Below are 20422 nucleotides of genomic sequence, written 5' to 3'. Positions count from 1 at the left end.
AAAACTAACAAATGTAATTTGTTAAATTGCCTGAACATTTATTTTACTGAGAAAAGTACAAAGAAAACATTTCCAGCATTTTCACTGACAAACCTAATTATGTTATGTAAATCTAAATAACAATGGAGTGTGACGCCTGCAACACACTCAAAAAAAAAAGTTTGAACAGAGTTAAAATGAGGCTGGAGTGGTTATAAAAGTAACACTGTTATGAAATATTCCAGTTTAACTTGTAGCATATGAGGTCATCAAGATAGAATATAAAAGGAGCATCCACCAAAGGCTTAGTCTTCGCAAGCAAGGATGTGTTGTGATTCACAACTTTGAACTAAACTTCATGAGACAACTGTTTGTCGATTCAAAGACAATGTTTCTCAATGCAAGTCTAAAACAAATTAAGGTCTTTCCATACTTACAGTATATAAGATTATAAAACGATTGAGGGAGTCAGGGGAAATCTCAGTGTGTTCAGGCAGAGGGTGGAAATCACTACTGAATGTGCATGACCATTAGGCCCTCAAGCATTCTTGTTTGGGAAACATGCTACCTACAGAACATCTAGAAATTCTGCACCAAGAAATGCAATCAGAAACTGTATCATGCAAAGAGGAAACATATATTAATTTTTCAAAGAAAAGCTGGCGCGTTGTCTGTGTTCAAAGTCATCTGAGATGATTCATAGACATTGGAAATGTGTTCTGTGTTCAGACCAATCCACCTTTTAAATTCATACCATTGATTAAAAAGGAAAAACATCCAGACTGTTACAGATGAAAAGTGCAAATAAACAGCATCTGTGATGGTATGGGGGCTCATCAGTCCCCACAGCATGGGCGGTCTGCATATGTGAAGGTACCATTGATGCAGAGGTTTATAAATATATATTTTGGAGAGACATATGCTACCATCAAGACAATGACTTTTATCAGGAACTCAATGTCTACTTCAGCAGGACAATGCAAGGCCTCATTCGTTAGGAGTTACAACAGCATGCTTTGTAGACATAGACTGAATGTGCTTAACTGGCTTGTAGGCCAAAGCTGTCAGACAATGGTGACCACAGACGGCTGAGCAGCACAAGAAAGCAAGAATGGGTTAAAATTTCACTTGAAAAACCACAGCGATTAGAATATTGAATTCCCTAACAATTAAAGAGTTTATTATTGAAAACACACAAAAAATATTTTGTCCATAAATACATTTTCAGGTGAATTAACACATCATGGATTTCAGTTTTTATGTTATTAAAATATATTTTCAAAAGTGCCCCAACTTGAAAATGGGGTTTGTACTTGATTTCCTTTTCCCCAGAAAAAAAAAAAGCAATTATTCTCTTCATGACACTGATGAAGGACTAAAGGACGACCAACACAAACTGTGCAGCAGCAGATGAGCTACTGTCTCTGACTTTAAATCTATAAGGTGGACCAACGGGGTAGAAGTGTCTAATAGAGTGGACTGCAGGTGAGTGTTTAAAAACCCCGGCAGCACTGCTGTGTCTGATATTAGAAAAGCAGTGAGAGGATGCTATAAAACCAAAGAATGAAGCAATGTAAAGCAATATGAATAAAGTGGTGATGTATATTTCATGTTCAACTGAATATTTATGAGTAAGGTCCAACGGGCTGACCTCAGATCAGCAGGTGAACGACCTTTGCCGGCAGTAATAAGGGATTCTCTCACCGTTCTGCAGGTCTAGGACGTGATGTTTGTCTAGTGTCCAGCCGCCCATACTGGATGCATCCAGTTCATATCCCTGTAGCTTGGAGCTCCTCTTCTCCCAGAGTACCACATTCATACATGACTCATACTCGAACCCCACCGAAACTGTCCAAAAACACAAAAAAAACACACGAGCAAGCTGTCACCGCCATCTGCTTTTGGCGAAAACAATAGAGTTCTTATTAAAAATGTGGTTTAATATTCATAAATTCTCAATTAAATATAATTAATTCAGATTTCTTCTGAATAGAGACCTGAGCAACTGACCTTCTCCATCCAAACCTGTCATTTTTGTTAAATTCATTCAGTTGTATTTACTCAAGTAAAATTTTGATGGATTTGTAGCTTCCTGGGTATTTTCTCATTATAAAACTTGGTAGTCAGTTTAATAATAACAGGCATCCAGGGTAATTACAGGTGAAGAAGGTCATGAGAAAAAGTCTTTGTGGTTAATTAGCTTGATACCACACTGAATATAATGAGAGCTGGAGATGGCAAGAAACACAAACAAAATGTCTTTATACTGTATCCTGTATAAAGGATCTACACTATATGGCCTACTCATCAAATATTTCTTAAATACATTCCATAGAGGATCTGATAGCTTTCAGCCATGAGAACATTAGTGAGGTCCGGTACTTATGTTGGATGATTTGTTCTGGATCTCTCCAACTCATACCAAAGGTGATGGATGGAGCTCCATCACTCCAGAGAACGAAGTTCCTCTGCTACACAGAAGCAGCTTTAGACATCTCTAGCTAAAATATACTGTTGCATTGAGTTTGGAGACCTTAAGATCTTTCCCAGCTTCCCACAATCCCATTTTATTGCACCTGCCTTGACTCTGTGCCCACATTGGGTGCACCTTAAAGTAGTAGGTGTCCACAAATGTTTGGGCATGAGTGTTTAAGACTTTGCCTTCTAAAACTGAACACTTCAGTGTGAATGTGACTTTAGCTAGAGGCAAGCTGCTAGAAACTCTATCCTGTTTTTTTCTATAGAGATATTATCAACAACAAGCCTGCGACCTTCTGTAGCCCTTCTGCTTCTCTCTTCGCTTCATTTGCAGGCTAATTATACATGCAAACAGTCAGCAACAAACAGGTGGCCTTTAGAGCTTAATTTATTACTTTACTACTGAATAGTGTCAGCTTGCATAGGAAAGGGGCAGGTGGGTCTTAAACACACAACACTATCTATTTGTATTAAGGGAATTGGTGCCTGAATTACAAGATATTTACTGCTTTCATGATTAATTATTATTTTAATAAATTGGAGCATGCATCAACATGGTTCTTCTACAGGGTATTTTTATTCATGTGATGTGAATAATCTTAGTCTCAATGATAATTCTCTTATTCTACACTTCACAAGAGCTTTGTTTATCTTCACAAGGAATTGGTGATGCTGAAGGTATCCTGGTATCCTGGCGTGCTACAAACACAGGGCATTAGTGAACAGCCAGTAGATTAGTCAAGCACATAATAGCTTGCTCTAATATGGTTATTACATCTTTGAGGAGGCAGTCAAACCCATTCATGTGTACTTAAATATATTTCTCAGCTACATATATTTCTTAAGTTACATTTGTTTGGCCATTTTTTCAACAAAACTTTAAGTTTTAAAAACTTTTCAAAAAAAACTTTAAGAATACAAAATATGATATTTGATTTGAAGCACTGAATAGCACCCCTGGTGGTGCAATTCTTAACCATGATTGTGTGAGTATGCGAATGAGTGAGTGACTTACAAGCTAGTTCAATATATATATATATATATATATATATATATATATATATATATATATATATATATACACACACACACACACACGTCAGAGTCATTCACAAGAATCAGAATAGATAAATCCAAACTACATCATTTAAATGCCACATAAAGTTACAAAAACATGTCTGATCAGGTTTGTGTTGGTATTTCAAGGACATGGATATAGCCATGACAATGTAAATAACCCCAGGCCAACAAGTGATAGGATTTCTTGTACTTTTTTAAGCTTTTATTTTCTGGTAGAAATCAGACCTTGATTGTAAGAAGTATTGATTTACAGAGGTACGATGTCCTGCAAATCAAAGTCTACTGTTTATGTAACATGCTGCAGTCAGTTCAGTGTTAATCTGAGAACTTCCTTGAATTAATTTGTTTAACACATTGAACAACAAAAATATGAAAAAGAGAGAGAGAGAGAGAGAGAGAGAGAGAGAGAGAGAGAGAGAGAGAGCTCAGATCAAATATGTATTTTATTTTTGTCTGATTAACATTTTATTTTATTTTATTTTTGTCTTACTCACCCACAGCCTCAGCCAGGCCATACACCCTCTGGCCATAAGCATCTGTTTTATCCCAGATGAATGTAAAAGAAAGCCTTGGAGATGCTGGAAACTGCTTCTGAAACATTCTACCCTCCACCGCCACTATGAGATGCACCCTAGCAAGGCCAAAGGGCACGCTGGACCCAGTCATGGCCACTTTCAAGACAGGTTTATAAGCGGATGCTCGAGAGCTGAGGTAGACCAGACTGAGGTCACTTCCAGGGATGAAGATCTGTTCATGAAGTACCTAGAGAAAAAAAATGGAACTCATGAGGACATCATCAACTGAAGGAATTGAGAATGAACTGCTGCATAACTACTGAAATCATGCAAAAGCTGATTTTTAAAAATGCAGAAGTGTACCCAAGTGGGTGATTTTTCAACTAGCAAAGTAGCAATGTCTACAAACTTACGGTTGTTCTGAATTAGAATTAGAATTAGAATCAGTTTATTGGCCACTGTGCTAGCACACAGAGGAATGTGTTCTCTGCATTTCCAATCCATCCAGTAAAACACACATTTACACACACACACACTAGTGAACACTCAAGGGCAATTCATGTCTGCCAGCACTGGGGATCGAAACGGCAATCTTCCAGTTACAAGCCCAGTTCCCTAAACACCAGGCTATGGCTGAAGTAACACAACATTCATATATTCATATATTCATATTCATATTATCCATATATATATTCATATTCATATTCATATATAATTCATATATCCACTTTATTAGAAACACCTTTCATGTCACCTGGTTGGACATTGTTAGGTAGTGGATGACTCTGAACACAATACTGACACTAACACTAGTGTAAAAATCCTAGCAATGCAACAATCCCTACCAGCCAGCATCACTGTTTTGAGGAGAATCTAAATCTAAATGTGGACAGCAGATATCTTGATATAGTATGTATTTCTGGTTTTAAAAAAACTAACAAATCGACAAGAACAAATGGAAAGGTATCAGAAATATTAATTCAGTCATAAAGTGGATGATGATCTAAGTAATGCTAAGACTCACCTGTGTCTCAGGTATGATGGGGTTGGCCTCAGGGGTGGAGCTATAGTAAGTAGATAGTGGTGATGTTGTGACTTGGGGGGTGGGTCTTACAAGGGTGTTGAGCTCACATATGGGGATCTCCCTTTCTTCTTTCCTCATCACCAGTCTGTCCATCACATAAAACACTCTCCACGGCAACCATACTGTTCGGTGGACAGGTGGGTATGGGGCTCGAACAAAACTCAGCGTCAGGGAAGCTCCACCGTTCACTAACATATCAAACCTATAGACACAGAAATGACTAGGGTATGATAACATTATATATTTCGAATGATTCCACAGTCACTTCCTAATCATACTGATAGTTCAAGTAAAATCTTGATCTGAATCCATCTCCTAAAGGCCTAGCCAATGGGAGAGCTCACTTGGCTGAATCTAGATTTTGTAGGAGTAAAGAAAATAATCCAAATTGAGTAACTTTTTTTATTTTTATTTTTTATTTAAAGGTGTGTTAAAATAGAAATCAATGTGATATAGTGTAGCACAGGTAGGGCCACTGCAACACAGCTCCAAGGTCCTGGAGTCCTGGGCTCAAACCTCACCATGATTCACTATCTGAGAAGAATTTGATGTGTTCTCCCTGTGTCCGTGTGGGTTTCCTCTAGATATTTTGGCTTCCTCCCATAGTGTAAAAACATACTGCCTGCATTACTGTCCATGAGTGTAATTGTGTAACTGATTGGGTGACTATGTGATGCCATTGTGATGGACGGACACCCTGTCCTGGATGTGTTCCTGCCTTGTGCCCAGTGAATCCAGCTAGCACATTATATCTTGAACCTGTGAACCTGATCAGGTAGACTGGTATGTGCTGTTATATAACAGTATTCCATTTTTATTGCAGATTTCTCAGTGTAATTGTGCATTTTCTTCAAAAACATAGAACAATAGAACCCACTTATAACACATGAATCACTTTCAGATGCTGCCAGTCATCCTATTTATCATGCACAAGCATGTAAGAAATGAAAAAACACCTTATTTTTGAGCTACTCAAGCATATTAGGAATGCAAAACTTTTCATTTTGCCCCTGAATCAGAGCAGAGGGCATTTGAAGGCTAGCCACATTACAGGAGTTTTCCGTTATTAAGCTGCCAATTTGTGCATCTCCTCTGCAAATTACACGCTTTGTTAGCCTCATCACACAGCTCCGCTAATAACAGTGTATCCCACATGCTCGGCTCAAGTCCAAAAATGAGGTCGGATTCAAGCAATGTATCTACGCTAATAATAAAAACACAAGCTTCAAAAAAACACTTGGAAGAAAAAAAAAAGCGGTGAGTCTTTGCTGAGAGGATCACGGGTACACACTCGGCTTTCATCCAGTGCTAACACACTCGGCTGCTTGGGCGCTACTGAAGTGAAAAACTAGAGATGTGATGTAAGTTTCTAAAGAGGGATTTGGGGAGCACTGCTATGCTAGCGGTGAGTGGAGGAACTGCTCTAATTAGCGTAGCATTGAGGAGAGCCGTGGGTTTGGATATAAAAAGGGGGGCGTCCCTTTGAAGTGCTGTTCTATATGAGCCACAGGCCGCCATATCCACAGGGATACATACACACACACACACACACAAACACACACTCCCAAACTACCAACTCTATTATAGTGTTACATATATTCCCACACATGTACTGAACTACTGTACTACAAATTATTTGGAAAGCCCTCGACAGGTGCTCTATAAATTATTAACATGCTATCTGTTGAAACTTATTTTCCTTATAGATTCTCAATAGTGTTTGACTAAGGGTTGGTCTGGAACATGTTTAAGTTTAGTTTCTGAGTTAAGATTAATTTTAGGTCAGGGTTAGAGGTAGGTGTAGGAAATAGGGGTGAATGTTTACAGATATTCCAGAATTTAAAAGGAAGGTATGCATGTACAAAACAGAATCACACACACACACACACACACAAAAAAATTAAAATAAATAAAAACCTAATCACAAACACACAGCTGGCTCCCCCTGCTGCGCAGCTGTCGTGGCTGCCTGCTGTTATTTGCTATTTTATTTTGAACAAGAATACAACATTCAGTGCATGTGAAAACACCCACCAGCCATGACATTACCAAAACCTGTCTAAAATTGTGTAGATACCACACAAATGAGTCACAAAAACAAGTGGCAGATCAAGGCAGGTGCCACAGAATTATGATCAGACTGAGATCCGGGGAATTGGGGGTCAACACCTTAAGCTCTTCGTTAAGTTCCTCAAACAAATTCAGTGTGACAGACCACATTACCTTGCTGAATGAGGGTACTGCTATTTTAAAATGCTGATAAAGGTTGTATTTGGTCTGTAAATATAATTAGGTAGGATTATGTGTCAAATTAATAACCCAAGGTTTCATTGCTCAGGGTATCACATTGTTTCTAGTGACTTATTTTCTTTCCGTAATGCATCCCGGGGCCAGCTATTCCTCAGGTGAGTGAAGAACACCTACCCAGCTGGTCATATGATGTAAAAGAAAACATCATTCATCACATCAGGCCATTTTCTTCCATTGCTTCATTGTCAGATTCTGATGCTTACTAAGCACTTTGAGTGGTCTGCAGACGTGCATGCGTCTTATACGGCAAGCTGTAGTGCACTGTGCTGTGGGATCAGATCAGACCGGCCTGCCTTCACTCCTCACATGGGTCAATGAGCCTTGGGCACCTTTAGCCTTTTCATCTGTTCATCAGATGTCCTTCTTTAGACCTTTTTTGGTAGGTACTAATCACTGCATATCGGGAACACCTGACAGGATCTGCCATTTTGGAGATGTTGTCTAGCTAATTAATTATTAATATATAAGTAATTATATAATCTTAATTAATATAATAATATATAATTTTATATATAATTATAATAATTAATTATTGGCCATTTCATGCCCACAAAGTTTATTTATATATATATATATGTGGGTATGAAAGTGCCAATAATTAATAACAGTATCCCCATAGGTATGGAAGTAATTATATGCACCTGTATGTAATAAAACGTAGTTTTGTAGCACACACACAAACACACACACACACACACACACACACACACAAATGGCTGCACACATGCGATAAAATCTCAGCTTCTCCCTGAGCTTCTCCATGGCCACAAGCTGCATGTTCAGGGGTTTCTGCCAGCATCTGATAAGATTGAATACACACACACACACACACCCCACACACACACACACCCCTCACACACACCCCCCCCACACACACACACACACACCACTCCATAGGACCACCATTTCTTCTTGAAGTTTTTCTGTGTAGTTTAGGTGTTAGATAGAAGGATTATAGAGTGGTCACAGTGACACGCAGTCACCACACACACACACACACACACACACACACGCACACACACACACACACCCCTTAGGACCCAAATTTCACTGTCTGCTGGTGTGTATGATGGTTGCTTGTGCTGGATAATGACTAAAGGGGCCTGTTGTAAAGACACATCAAGGTCAGTTAGTCCCAACTCACTCACTCACGCACATACACACACACACAAATACACACACACACACACACACACACACACAGTCTGCTGGCAGCTAAACTCTGAATGATTGATTCACTCTTATGCTTTAATTCACGTTTTTGAGACAAATCCAAACTGTGGCCTAAGGGCTGATATTTGCTTGAGATGTTCGTCTGTGTTTGTTTGTGTGTGTGTGTGTGTGTGTGTGTGTGTGTGTGTGTGTGTGCAATACACATTTTATTCAAGTTATCTCTGTATTTCATTAGAGCATCGATGAAAAAAATACTTTGTAGCGAAGTGGAATTCTCAGTATTTAATAAGTCAGTATTTAATATATCTCATTAGCAAGTTGTTTCAGAAATCTATTTCTGGACTTTTGATTAAAGAAAAATGATTATCCCTGCTGCTGGGTTAATTTTACCGTGACTACGGTACCTCTCATGTTCAGACTTAACTCTCCCCTGTTTAATTTGAAACTGTGTGTGAAAGGGTTAAGCCACAACTGTATATGAACAATTCTGGGGAGAACTTAACAAGGGAAACTGAAAATCTGAAAATTCAACTGATATATGGAGCCTAAAAGGCTAAGGAAATTATTAGGAAAAAATGCTATTGGAGATATCAGCCATTTTCTGCAGTGATTGTGTACTGAATCTCTTTCAAACTTGGCTGCCCCATATAGGGGTCCAGATCAATGGAGCATAAACTGGTTCATTCAGGGCATGACAAAGCCTTATGGTCCTTCAACTCTTTTTAGAAATAACATACAATAACATGAGATAACAGTTTGTTGACTATTTTTTTCTTGATATTTTTCAAGTCAAACATTGTTATGTTTTCTTTTGACAGACACATAAAGGTGAGCTTCAGGAGTTTGTAAGTGTCAGTGTACATACATGCCATCCTGTCTGGTGATGGTGTACCCCTGTTGTGGGTAATGCAGCAGCGACACGTTGACTCCGATTAGCGGCGTTCCATCTTCAGTTACTACCTGACCTCGCACCACTGACACCAGGCTGATGAGCAAACAAAAACATAAAACAAAAACCCTCTGAGTAAACAAACATTCCCAGGAACAAAGACAGTGCTAATCCCGTCCTCGAGACCCGCAAGCTGCTTAACGTCTGTCAGCTTAGAAACAGCCCAGAAACACACCCCAGCATTTACATTCAGATGTTATGCAAAACACAAGTGAAAGTTAAAAATAAATAAATAAATAATAATACTTACATATCTACAGAATTTCTCCACTGCGTACATACAGTCTATCACGTAAAACACGTGAACTGTGCTGCTATCGGTAGAACTATGAGGCTAACGTTCATGCTTTGATTTACACTGGGTGACCAACTGAACCAACTGAATGCAAAAAATTAGCATAGTGGTAACCATGGAATTACAGGCAGGATTTACAGAGTCCTCCTATAATTAAGAGTTTGACCCATCCCCAAAAAAAAGTTAAAAATATCACTTTAGGGGGGTTAAACCTATATTCTTCTTATCTGTGACTGTAAACAATATCTTCCCCAAATGTATGCCCAACAAGCCTTTATTAAGTTGCTTTTGTGCAGTTCTGAGAAGGCACTGTGCTTTTAAGCACCTAACTACTATTTAATAGACTTCATTGCCCTCTGAGTGTTTGAATTAGATTGTGTCAAAAAGCATTTGGATGAATGCTTACGTCGACTAGGTCACTGTAAGTTTTCTAAGCCATTCAGCTCTGTACTGGTTTCCCTTTACGTCCCTGAGAAAAAGTTGTATAAAGTTGTATACACTGAATAATTTGCACTCTGGTGCTAACTGCACATATAAAGCATCATATACTTGACTCAAAAGAGCATATATCTTTCTCTGTAGTTATTAGTAGACAAAAGTCAATCTATGATTTTAACAGGGAGATAACATGTGGTGTGTAAAAGCTCTATGTTACCTACTTCACACTTTATGACTTCCGTTCAAAGTTACAAGCACACTTCAGACACCAAACAAGTATTGACTGATTGACTGCATTTTGGGATAAGGGGGGGGGGGTTGTCTGATGATACTTTATTGTCACATTTTCTTTAAGTTTCTTTACAATGTCTCATGAGTATGAAACTTGACTTTCCCCTTCACTCACCCATTTGCCCTCCACAGAATCTGACTGCTTGGACACTCTGAACAGGGACAATTATAGAACAAATTATTCCACCAAGTGCCATTTAGCAGCCGACCTGTAATCTTTGAGCTGCCCGCTAATTGCAGCATAATTTCTGAATGAGAACAACAGGGGCTGGGTGAAGAACGCAACTCTTCATCAACTCTTAATCAAAACCTCAGCACTGTCCACTAATTTTATTTCAGCCTCAGGCAGACAGCCTAGACGAAGTAATCTGTCTACTGAACTGTCCTGGCTCCACTCAAATATGTCATATGTCCTAGCAACTGAACTGAAGAAAATGAAAAGAAAAATATAACTAAAAATAATTAGGAATCATAAATAAAAGAAATTCATTCATTCATTATCTGTAAGCACTTTTTACAGTGTCACCAGAGCCTACCTGGAATCATTGGGCGCAAATACACCCTGGAGGGGGCGCCAGTCCTTCACAGGGCAACACACACAGTCACACTCCATACGGACACTTTGGAGTCACCAATCCACCTTCCAACGTGTGTTTTTGGACTGTGGGAGGAAGCCGGAGCACCCGGAGGAAACCCACGCGGACAACACACCAACTCCTCGCAAACTCCTCACAGTCACCCGGAGCGGGACTCGAACCCACAACCTCCAGGTCCCTGGAGCTGTGCGACACTACCTGCTGCGCCACCGTGCCGCTCTAATAAAAGAATTGACCTCAACAAATGTCTGTTCCACCATGTCCCGGATCTATTTTACTTAAATAGATTTTTAACTAGATATATTGCATTTTAACTCAAGTTGTGTTTACTAAGGCCTATTTAGGTAAAGCAAATGAAAACTGAGCAAAACCTAGCTTGTAGGGGTTTTATGACAAACCCCCTCTCGAAACATTTAGGTAGTATTAAGTGATCCGCATCATTCACACGCGTGTTATCACAATGGTACTAAATGGCAATGAGCCTTAAGATGGTAGTCATAAGCAGCTTATAGTTATTGAGTAGAGCCAGCTCTACTGCCCGCATTGCTAACACTTGAACTGGATCATGTGACCACACAGAAGTCCAGTCTTCTATTTTTTTAGAGAACGTATCTGACCATTGCCTGTGGGACCAAACATGTGAGGGAAGAATATCTCAGGGTCCAGGCACTGTGACAAAGCTGTGTTGTTTATGCTGTTCCGACATAGATACAGCTCTCTTTCCCCCTGCAGATCCAGCTCCCGCGGGGAACACTGCGTTAGACAGCAGTACCACATCAAACAGCTTCAAGGTCAGCAGAGCAGGTAGAACAAAAGCCCAGGTAGAACACAAAACACTTCAATCATGACCCAGGGAAAAAGAAATAGAGTCATCTTGAAGGAAAAAAAGAAGAAATAAATCATAGTCAGTTACTGAGGACTATGCTGGTCACCATAGCTTCAAACAAGCTCTCAACACATTTCAAATTATGGACTTTGGTAAAGAAGTAGTAATAACAATTGGAAGAGGTTTTATTAGAATTATTTTCCCCTATGAAGAAGCAGTCAATTTCTGTGTCAAGTGTAGATACTTATTTTTCAATCCAAACTATATTGGTGGTTCTAAGCAAAAGAGGGAGATTTCTTATTATGACTTGAATTTGATGAAACATTATGATTGAGTGTCTTGTTTTGTGGAAGGAAATGCTTTATTTTATACGTATGTAATTAGATTCAATCAGAATAATCAAGTGCATGTGTGAACCTGTTGATAAAGTGTGTAAATCAAATTTAAATGTCATTTATTATGTAACTCCAAAAGTGTTCATACCCTTTATATTTTTCATATTTGGAGAAAAACTTGCAACTGCAATTACATGTAATCACAAAGGTAGCTCTAATATGTACTGACCCAGTTCTTTGTGTGCTTTTTATTTATACACAACCACCCATAACCCAAACTCCAGGCTGTGGTAACATTACACAATCCATCTCTACTTTGCTTTCTTTCTTGCCGCTCACAATACTCATACAAAACCCAAAGCTTTAAAACAGCTTCCATACAGGACTGTGCTCTTTCTTTTTTATCCCAAACTAATCCCACACATCCCTGAACATCAGCCCCCTTAGAAATGTGCAAGAGAAAGCAAGGACATCAAGATAAGTTAGTGAACAAACTGGCTCTCTAAATGGAAAACTACAGAATTCAGGAATAATATTCTTTTCACAGTTCTACAAATATACATACATATTCTACATATATATATATATATATATATATATATATATATATATATATATATATATATATTACAGTTAGCTATTAATAGAAATATAAGATAAATTCCAAGTAGCACCCCCAAGTAGTTCATGTCCAGCCACCTAATCAAACACGCATTAATATTTTCACTTGTACAATATCCCCCATTACTAATGAGGCTGAGCTTCTAACCTGTTGTTGAAGGGGTTTTCTCCAGGAAGCCGGTGGGTTCCTCCTGAAGCCACGAGGAAGCTAACCCGCTGATAGAAGGTGAGAGTTGGGGGAGAGGAGGAGCTCTGCTGGTTTTGTGGAATTGTTGTGGGATCTGGAGATCCCTTGCAGTAAGGCTGATCCTCACAGGAACTCTGCAGACAACAGTCTGGGTCCATACAGTCCAAAAGGCCATCTGCAGAAACAGCAAGATACTTCATTAATAATGTTTTTAGGACCACCACAGCTTTTACAAAATGCTGCAGCTCAACATACTTGATGGAGAGTTTTAATTGTAAATTTTGTTCAGTCAGGAACCTTGCACCTATGTTGTCTAGCATCATGCTGCGTATTAAGAGGATAGAGGTCGTACCCACCCAGGGAGAACAAGAAACACAAACAGATACACACACACACACACACACATGCACACAGAGAGAGAAAGAGCAAGGTGTCTGACTAATTGAAGTACAAGGCCAAATAGTTCATTCATGTGCATTTAAGAGAGCCACAGGGAGGGGGCGCTGCTGAAGCTTATTGACTGGTGGTGACAGTAAAAACAGGTGGGGAAAATAACAAAATAACACAAGCCCACCACAGTTAAATGAGTTAAGCAAGAGTTTGGATTAAAAGAAAAAAGAAGAAGCTGAAAAAGACAAAAATACTCAGAAGACCATGACTTTGTGCTTGCAGATATGAGGCTCACACAGCCCGACAGTGTACCCCCCACCCCCAACCCCGGTAATACCTGTACTGTGTAAATATTTTGAGATGGTATAACGATATGAAAAATGTGGATACCGTCCATCCCTAACCCAAACTCTAATTCTGTAGATAAACATCACACTTTAAACCTATAGTTTGCTGTATAACATTGACATCTGTAGTACAGTAACTACAGGCAAGACAAAACAAAGTAATGTTGCTCAGTTTATCAGGCACATGCCACCTGAGATTTTAAAATGCTGTAAAGAAAACAGAAATGGAGTTAGAGAGTTTTCTTATGACAGCAATGATTTGTAGATAAACAACAGGGGATGAAGGAAATTACATCTTAGCAACTAAATACACAGAATATTAAGGGGCCAGATACATTCATTTGCACCATATTCCCCAGTTGAATCAGTGTAATTCTCACCTCCCTCATTGTCCTTGCCATCAGAGCAAAGGGTTTCCATGGCAACGTCACACCCCGCCCCTCTCCATCCCGATTGGCAGAGGCAGTGCCAGCCGTTCTGGTCCAGGACACACCTGCCGTTGTTGTTACAGAGGCCAGGACAGCTGTCTACGGGACAAATTCAGCAGTCACACTCACCGGTATATCAGCGACCCAACTCTCGGGTCAAACACAAACATACAAGTCACATTTTAGACATAAAGGGATAACATGGGGAATGTGTCTCAGTCAATCAAACGTCTGAAACTTTACGTTTCAGAGACATCAGACGAGACGTAGGAACAGAGCTGTAATTTCACATGAAAACATTTTGATACAGGGACTTAGCAAAGATCATCTGGAAGCTTAATGCAGAATATTATGAAACTCTAATGCCTATATAGGTCTAATTTGTTTGTCTCAACAAACTCAATTTCTATATAGTCCCAAAATCCAATTTATCACCTGACCTAATTCCCTAACAGATCATTACTTCAACAGATGCATCAATTTTCTTACTTCCTGAATAGAATCCAATTCCCAATAAATTCAGTTTCTCAGTCAAACAAAAGTCCAAACAGATTTAGTTTTACAATAAATTTGTTCTCCCAAATCATTCAAATTCTCCATTTTAAATACTCATTTTTCTCAAAAGTTCATTAAATGAAGAAAATTCTACAACCTCATCTTTCAATGGACCCAGTTTCTCAATATATCCAATTTTCTCAACACATGCAATTTCTTAATTGACCTCATTTCTCAGCTGAAATAAATTTCTCAGTAGATCTAATAAACTCAATTTCTCAACACATTTTTGTAGATGCAAATCAAATCCAATGTAAATCCATGTGAATCCACAGCTCACTCAGTGTAACGGAACAAATAGGGGGGAGATTTGGGTCAGACATGTTTGATTACTCCAGTGCTATCATCTCCTTTATCAGAGACTGGCTGAAGTCAGAGGAAGGAATTGCTAAACTAAAGGAGCTTAGCAACTGCTCAATATTGCATCAGAACCAGGAGATAAGAGAGACAAAGTGAGGAACACAAGACAGTGAGAATCTCGGACAGTGGTGCTTCAATGCACGAATGTGTGTGTGCGTGTGTGCGTGCGTGTGTGTGTGTGTGTGTGTGCAGCAACACTTTTATACAATCAGCAATGATATAGTTTTAAAGGACATCTATATATAGGAAGTGTTTCTCATAATATGATCAATGAGTGTAGCTACAAGGTACGTGGATCTAATTAACCGCTTAATGAATGAGTTTGGGCAAACGAGTTTGGGCCTGTGTGAGCTCTTCACAAGTCAAGAAGATCAAGAAGATGTGAACACGAGTTGAGGCTTGTGTCTCAAGGGTGTGAGAGTGAGTCTAAATTGAGTCGATAGTCAGACAGCCAACATGTCACCTCATTCCTGAATGTGTAAAATTTACTCAAACTGAACATCACAGAGCTCCACTTTCTGCTCCTCACAGTCAAATAACAGCTTAGCAACTGTTTTATCAAGTTTAAAGATCTGATACAGCGCATGAGACATGAATGCTATTTATTTATTATATTATTATTATTACTATTTTTATTTTTTATTTTTTGTTAAAAACCAGGCCTACCCAAAATTGCTTTTCAGCAAGTGCCACTGGTGTATGTATGTTAATGTTTATGCATGTCCATTTGCATATGTCTGTGCATGCATGTGTATGTGTGTCTAAGTGTTTGCATATTCATACGTTCATGTGCAAAAGAGTGAGTTTGGATGAACATCTATGTGTTCATGTCCACTTGCATATGTGCGCAGCCATAGCTTTGCGTGAGTGTGTATGTGTGTTCCTATTTATGCATATTTATTTGCATATGTTAGTGCACGCATGTGTAATCGTACCATGGTGACTAATGGTCACACGTAACCATTGGAATGTGTGCACATGTAGGTAGACAGTAATAGACAGTAATAGACAGTATGCATAGACAATGAGTGTCATGCTCAGGGGGGCAGTGGGGGCAGTGGTTTGGGGGGGAATAAGAGCTACATGCTCTCCTCAGGCCAGCACAACCGTTACCTCTGTATCCTATCCAGTCTGCTATCACGAAGAGACATAATCCAGGAAATTAAACAACAAAAAAAAGAATTAAAAAGGTGCATATCTAGTGCAGGAAGCACACACACACACACACACACACACACACACACACACACACACACACACACACACACACCCCTCCTCTAGGGTGCCAAATTACACGCACAGGCTCAAACCCGCTTCAGTAAATATGACATTTCATGATATTTGCATTGCATTGTTAAAAAAATAAATAAATAAAAATTATAGAGGGCACAGGGACACTGGAAGTCAATGGAGAGAAACAGCATCCATGCATGACAATCATTTCGGAGAGTTTTAAAACATTCTGTCAAAGAACCTGTGATAAAGTTACAGAAACAATTTCTAGTTCAAACAGTTAAAAGTAAGAAAGTCAAGGATTTAAAGAGTAAAAGGACAAAAAATATTTTCATTAAATATAATGAAAAGACTACTTTGTGACAAAAGAAAACACAGTACCTTTGATTTTACCATCTAGAAAGTGAGCTGTGCCAGAAAGAGACAAACAGAGGGAAATTGGGAGAGAGAAAGAGAGAGAGAGAGAGAGATTTAAACAATGTCTTTTAATGCAAATATTATGCAATATATTGCATAATTATAATGTATTTCCCCGAATAATACCTGTGATTAAATAGTTTCACACTAAAACCATTAGAAAAACCAATGTATTTGAAGAAGTAATGACTGTTAGAAATGATGATGATTCTGTGGGTGTTTAGATTTGAGAACTTTTCAAAGAGAACTGGATCACATCAAAACTAATTAAGTAAAACTAAAAATATTTAAAAAATTCAAAATGCAAAATTTGGAATTTATTTTTCAAACAAACCACTTTTTTGTTTGCTCACTCTGTGCCTTGGTGGCAATGTCACCATGTCAATCTGTGTTTTCACTGCACGCTCCATGCACCTCTCTAGTGCCTCAATTCAAGAATGTCTGATCTCATTTAAAAGTAAAAAGTAAGTAAGTTTGGTCCTTTCACATTATTTCTCAGTAAGAGCTCTTGAACACTAATAAGATTTTGTTTATTAGAGTGTTACTGGCATGTGGAATGTGGTCTTACGTATAAAACTAGTTGTTTTCTTCTAAATTAGTTTCAAGTACATTGCTTAAGATATGGTTAAGTAATTAATGGTGCTAAACACTATGTACTTGTGGAGTATATTATAATATAGGGAAGTCTACTACTGTGCAATTGTTTTAGAATATCAGGGAAAATGTTTTATAAAGTTGTTAACCAGATATTAAGAATATACTGTATTCCAATCCAAATAAACTCCATATAAGTTGCTGTGTTTACAGTGACTGGCTGTGTCTAACTGTCATAATTTGAGGAGTCTCCTGTTGTCATTTTGCCTCTAATTGGGCTCCAGGGACACTGCTAATTGTAACCGGAAACAAAAAGGAGCACCACTGATCTCAGATCACCTCTATTTTAATTCTCTTTACTACTGTATGTCTATGTCTACTGATGAAGCAAAGTATGCTCTAATTTCCTATTTTCATATTCACTGTCAGTCACTCATAGTTCACTGAAATATTGGGACACATTCTGCAGAAGTGCACATTCTAAACTTACCCTCCATGCCAAATTTATGTGTGTTAGGAGATTATTAGGAAGTAATTGTCTTGTTCAATTTTCATTATTTAAATATTTTCTTTGAGAAAACAAGAAAAATGCTGAATCAGACCTGCTAATAGGGATTGTAAATATCTCATAAGCTATAAATAAGACCCAATGCTGCAATTACATTTTAACAGAATAGCTTAAAGTTTAGTATATGAAACAAAATGCAAAAATGGGACACAGAAATACATCGAAAATGTATGAATTAGTTTGAAATAATTTAGGATTGTAATTGGAATGTACTCTCTATGTAAACATGTGTGTAACCCTGGTCATAATAAAATCAAAGCATAACAATAATTGTACAGCCTAATTATACAGACTTATAATACATACACGTGTAAATAATAAAGTTACAGTGAGTTACTAAAGCAGTTAGAGACTCATTCTATCAGTCCCTTTACTGCTGTATGCTCAGGCCATCTTTCTTGTGGTAAATTGAAGGAAGAGCAGAAATAATTTGGTTAAAAGAAAAAATAATCCATCTTCTGAACAAGATTTAAGGGTTACAGTGACATAATGTCCAAGTAACAGAAGTAATGGAAAGTGTAGGGAGCCATTTTATTATCTGTATTTTCTCCAATATTATTGAGATATTGATTTAGCCACTAACTCAGCTTATGGGCTACACAAAATTACAAGTCACTGTGGAAATAACCCAGCACAATGACCCCACAGGGTCAGCTTGGTTTGGGTCAACAAAATCAAAACTGTATTTTTAGACTGTACATTGTTACCAAAAAATAAAATAAAAAAAAATATTTGGGGGTATTGGATGAAGTCTTGTTTGGTCACTCTCTTGGGATATAAACACAGGCAGGTTTTTGCATAGATTTTAAAAACTCTAAATGAGTATTAGTATGTGGTCTCTGTTTATGTAGCTAAACGCATTCAATTTCCCAAGAAATGTTCTAGTGTGTAGTACATAAAAAATGATGATACATTTACATAGTTTCTAACTTTGTGAAAACAGTGACCCTGTACCTTTATTCTGGCACTTTACAGTGGATGTGCTCAACCAGACCACACATATCGCATGTAAAAATAAAATATTAAATATCCACCCCTCAGGGTAAAGTGACCACTGGAGTTTAAACTCACCGATGTTGCAGCGTTCTCCGGTCCAGCCTTGCTCACATTCACACTTCCCCTCACGACACACACCATGCTCTCCACAGCGAGGCTCACACTCCTCCAGCTCACAGCGAGACCCAGACCATCCCTCAGCACAGCGACACACACCTGCCACACATACGCCATGAGGACTGCACTCCGTAACACACAACTCTGCAACAAAAAACACACACACACACAACAAAAGTGCAGCATTAGATATAAATAATAGGTAAAGCAAGTAGGACTTTTCATAATTCAAAGAAAAATAACTGACAACAACAAGAGTTTCCAAAAACTCAAGATTCTGTCCACATTTCTGTCCATTCCTCTGCTCTGAGTAGACAACTCAACTCAACACTGTGGGTTTGAAAGAATGTGGGGCTCCCATAAAATTGAGCATTTAGTTCATTTATAAAACTGTTATAAAGTATTATTCAAAATCAATAATCTTTAACGGTCAATACCTTGGTAAATACACCACATACTATATGGTTCTGTGAAGGATACTGATACTGTTGATGGTATATTTTTCCTGTATTTTCATGCATTTTTATTATTATTTGAATATATTGTGTTTATGGTGTTCTTAGTAAGACCTGTTTTATGTGTCCTTTATAATAGTGTTATAAATAAAACCACGGTAAGTGTAAGTTAATTTTGTCTAAATAAATAAATTGAATCAAAAACCAAACCCATGTTAAATTATAAATATAGAGACCAAGCCATAGGTTGTTCATATACATTTAAGTATTGATTTATAAATGTTATAGAATGCTTATACATGAGTTATAGCGAAATTAACCTAGTGTTATCCTTTTATATTTCTTAAAACAAAGAACTAAAAGAATTACCAAATGTACAGTTTGTTGATCTTGTTCTTCCCAATAATGCAACCAGTACAGCACAATCCATTGTTCCAAGAAAGTTTTTATTTTCATTCACATTTGCCAGAAGTCTTTTTATTTTAATTAATGATTTTGGTATACTGCCAACACCATTACACACTGGTTTCCTGGCCTTGCATCCAATGTTGGATAACACTGCCAGAAACACCACCAATCTGAAAGTGATTTGTTTTGAAAGCTGGCACCTACATTGTTATTATGGTCCTGCTCATTTTGTTCAAGAGCAATTTTGGGGGGATTTTGAATGACCTCTTTTTTACTTATTCCTTCTAAATATGTTATTGCATTGTCATATTGATTGCCACACAAATACCCAATTAAATGTGGAACCACATTCAGGATTTGTGCCAAAGAAAGGCCTGAGTGACAGCACTGAATCTTG

At 38.1% G+C, this 20422-nt stretch overlaps 1 protein-coding gene across 1 annotated transcript in view; it reads right to left on the bottom strand.

Annotated features, from left to right (window-relative positions):
- The window catches only part of si:dkey-237h12.3 (teneurin-3), a 164148-nt gene that overhangs the window by 23254 nt on the left and 120472 nt on the right, over positions 1-20422 (bottom strand). The window contains exons 12-20 of the mRNA XM_066648563.1: positions 19121-19306; positions 16852-16878; positions 16351-16368; positions 14275-14421; positions 13119-13332; positions 9485-9604; positions 5077-5338; positions 4032-4299; positions 1684-1827 (exon numbers count right to left, since the gene is read on the bottom strand). Of these exons, the coding sequence (XP_066504660.1) occupies positions 1684-1827; positions 4032-4299; positions 5077-5338; positions 9485-9604; positions 13119-13332; positions 14275-14421; positions 16351-16368; positions 16852-16878; positions 19121-19306 (1386 nt within the window). The remainder of the gene's footprint in view (positions 1-1683; positions 1828-4031; positions 4300-5076; positions 5339-9484; positions 9605-13118; positions 13333-14274; positions 14422-16350; positions 16369-16851; positions 16879-19120; positions 19307-20422) is intronic.

This window comes from Hoplias malabaricus, chromosome 17 (assembly GCF_029633855.1).
Source record: "Hoplias malabaricus isolate fHopMal1 chromosome 17, fHopMal1.hap1, whole genome shotgun sequence".
Classification (NCBI taxonomy): domain Eukaryota; kingdom Metazoa; phylum Chordata; class Actinopteri; order Characiformes; family Erythrinidae; genus Hoplias; species Hoplias malabaricus.
This window is presented reverse-complemented; position numbering and strand designations above follow the sequence as displayed.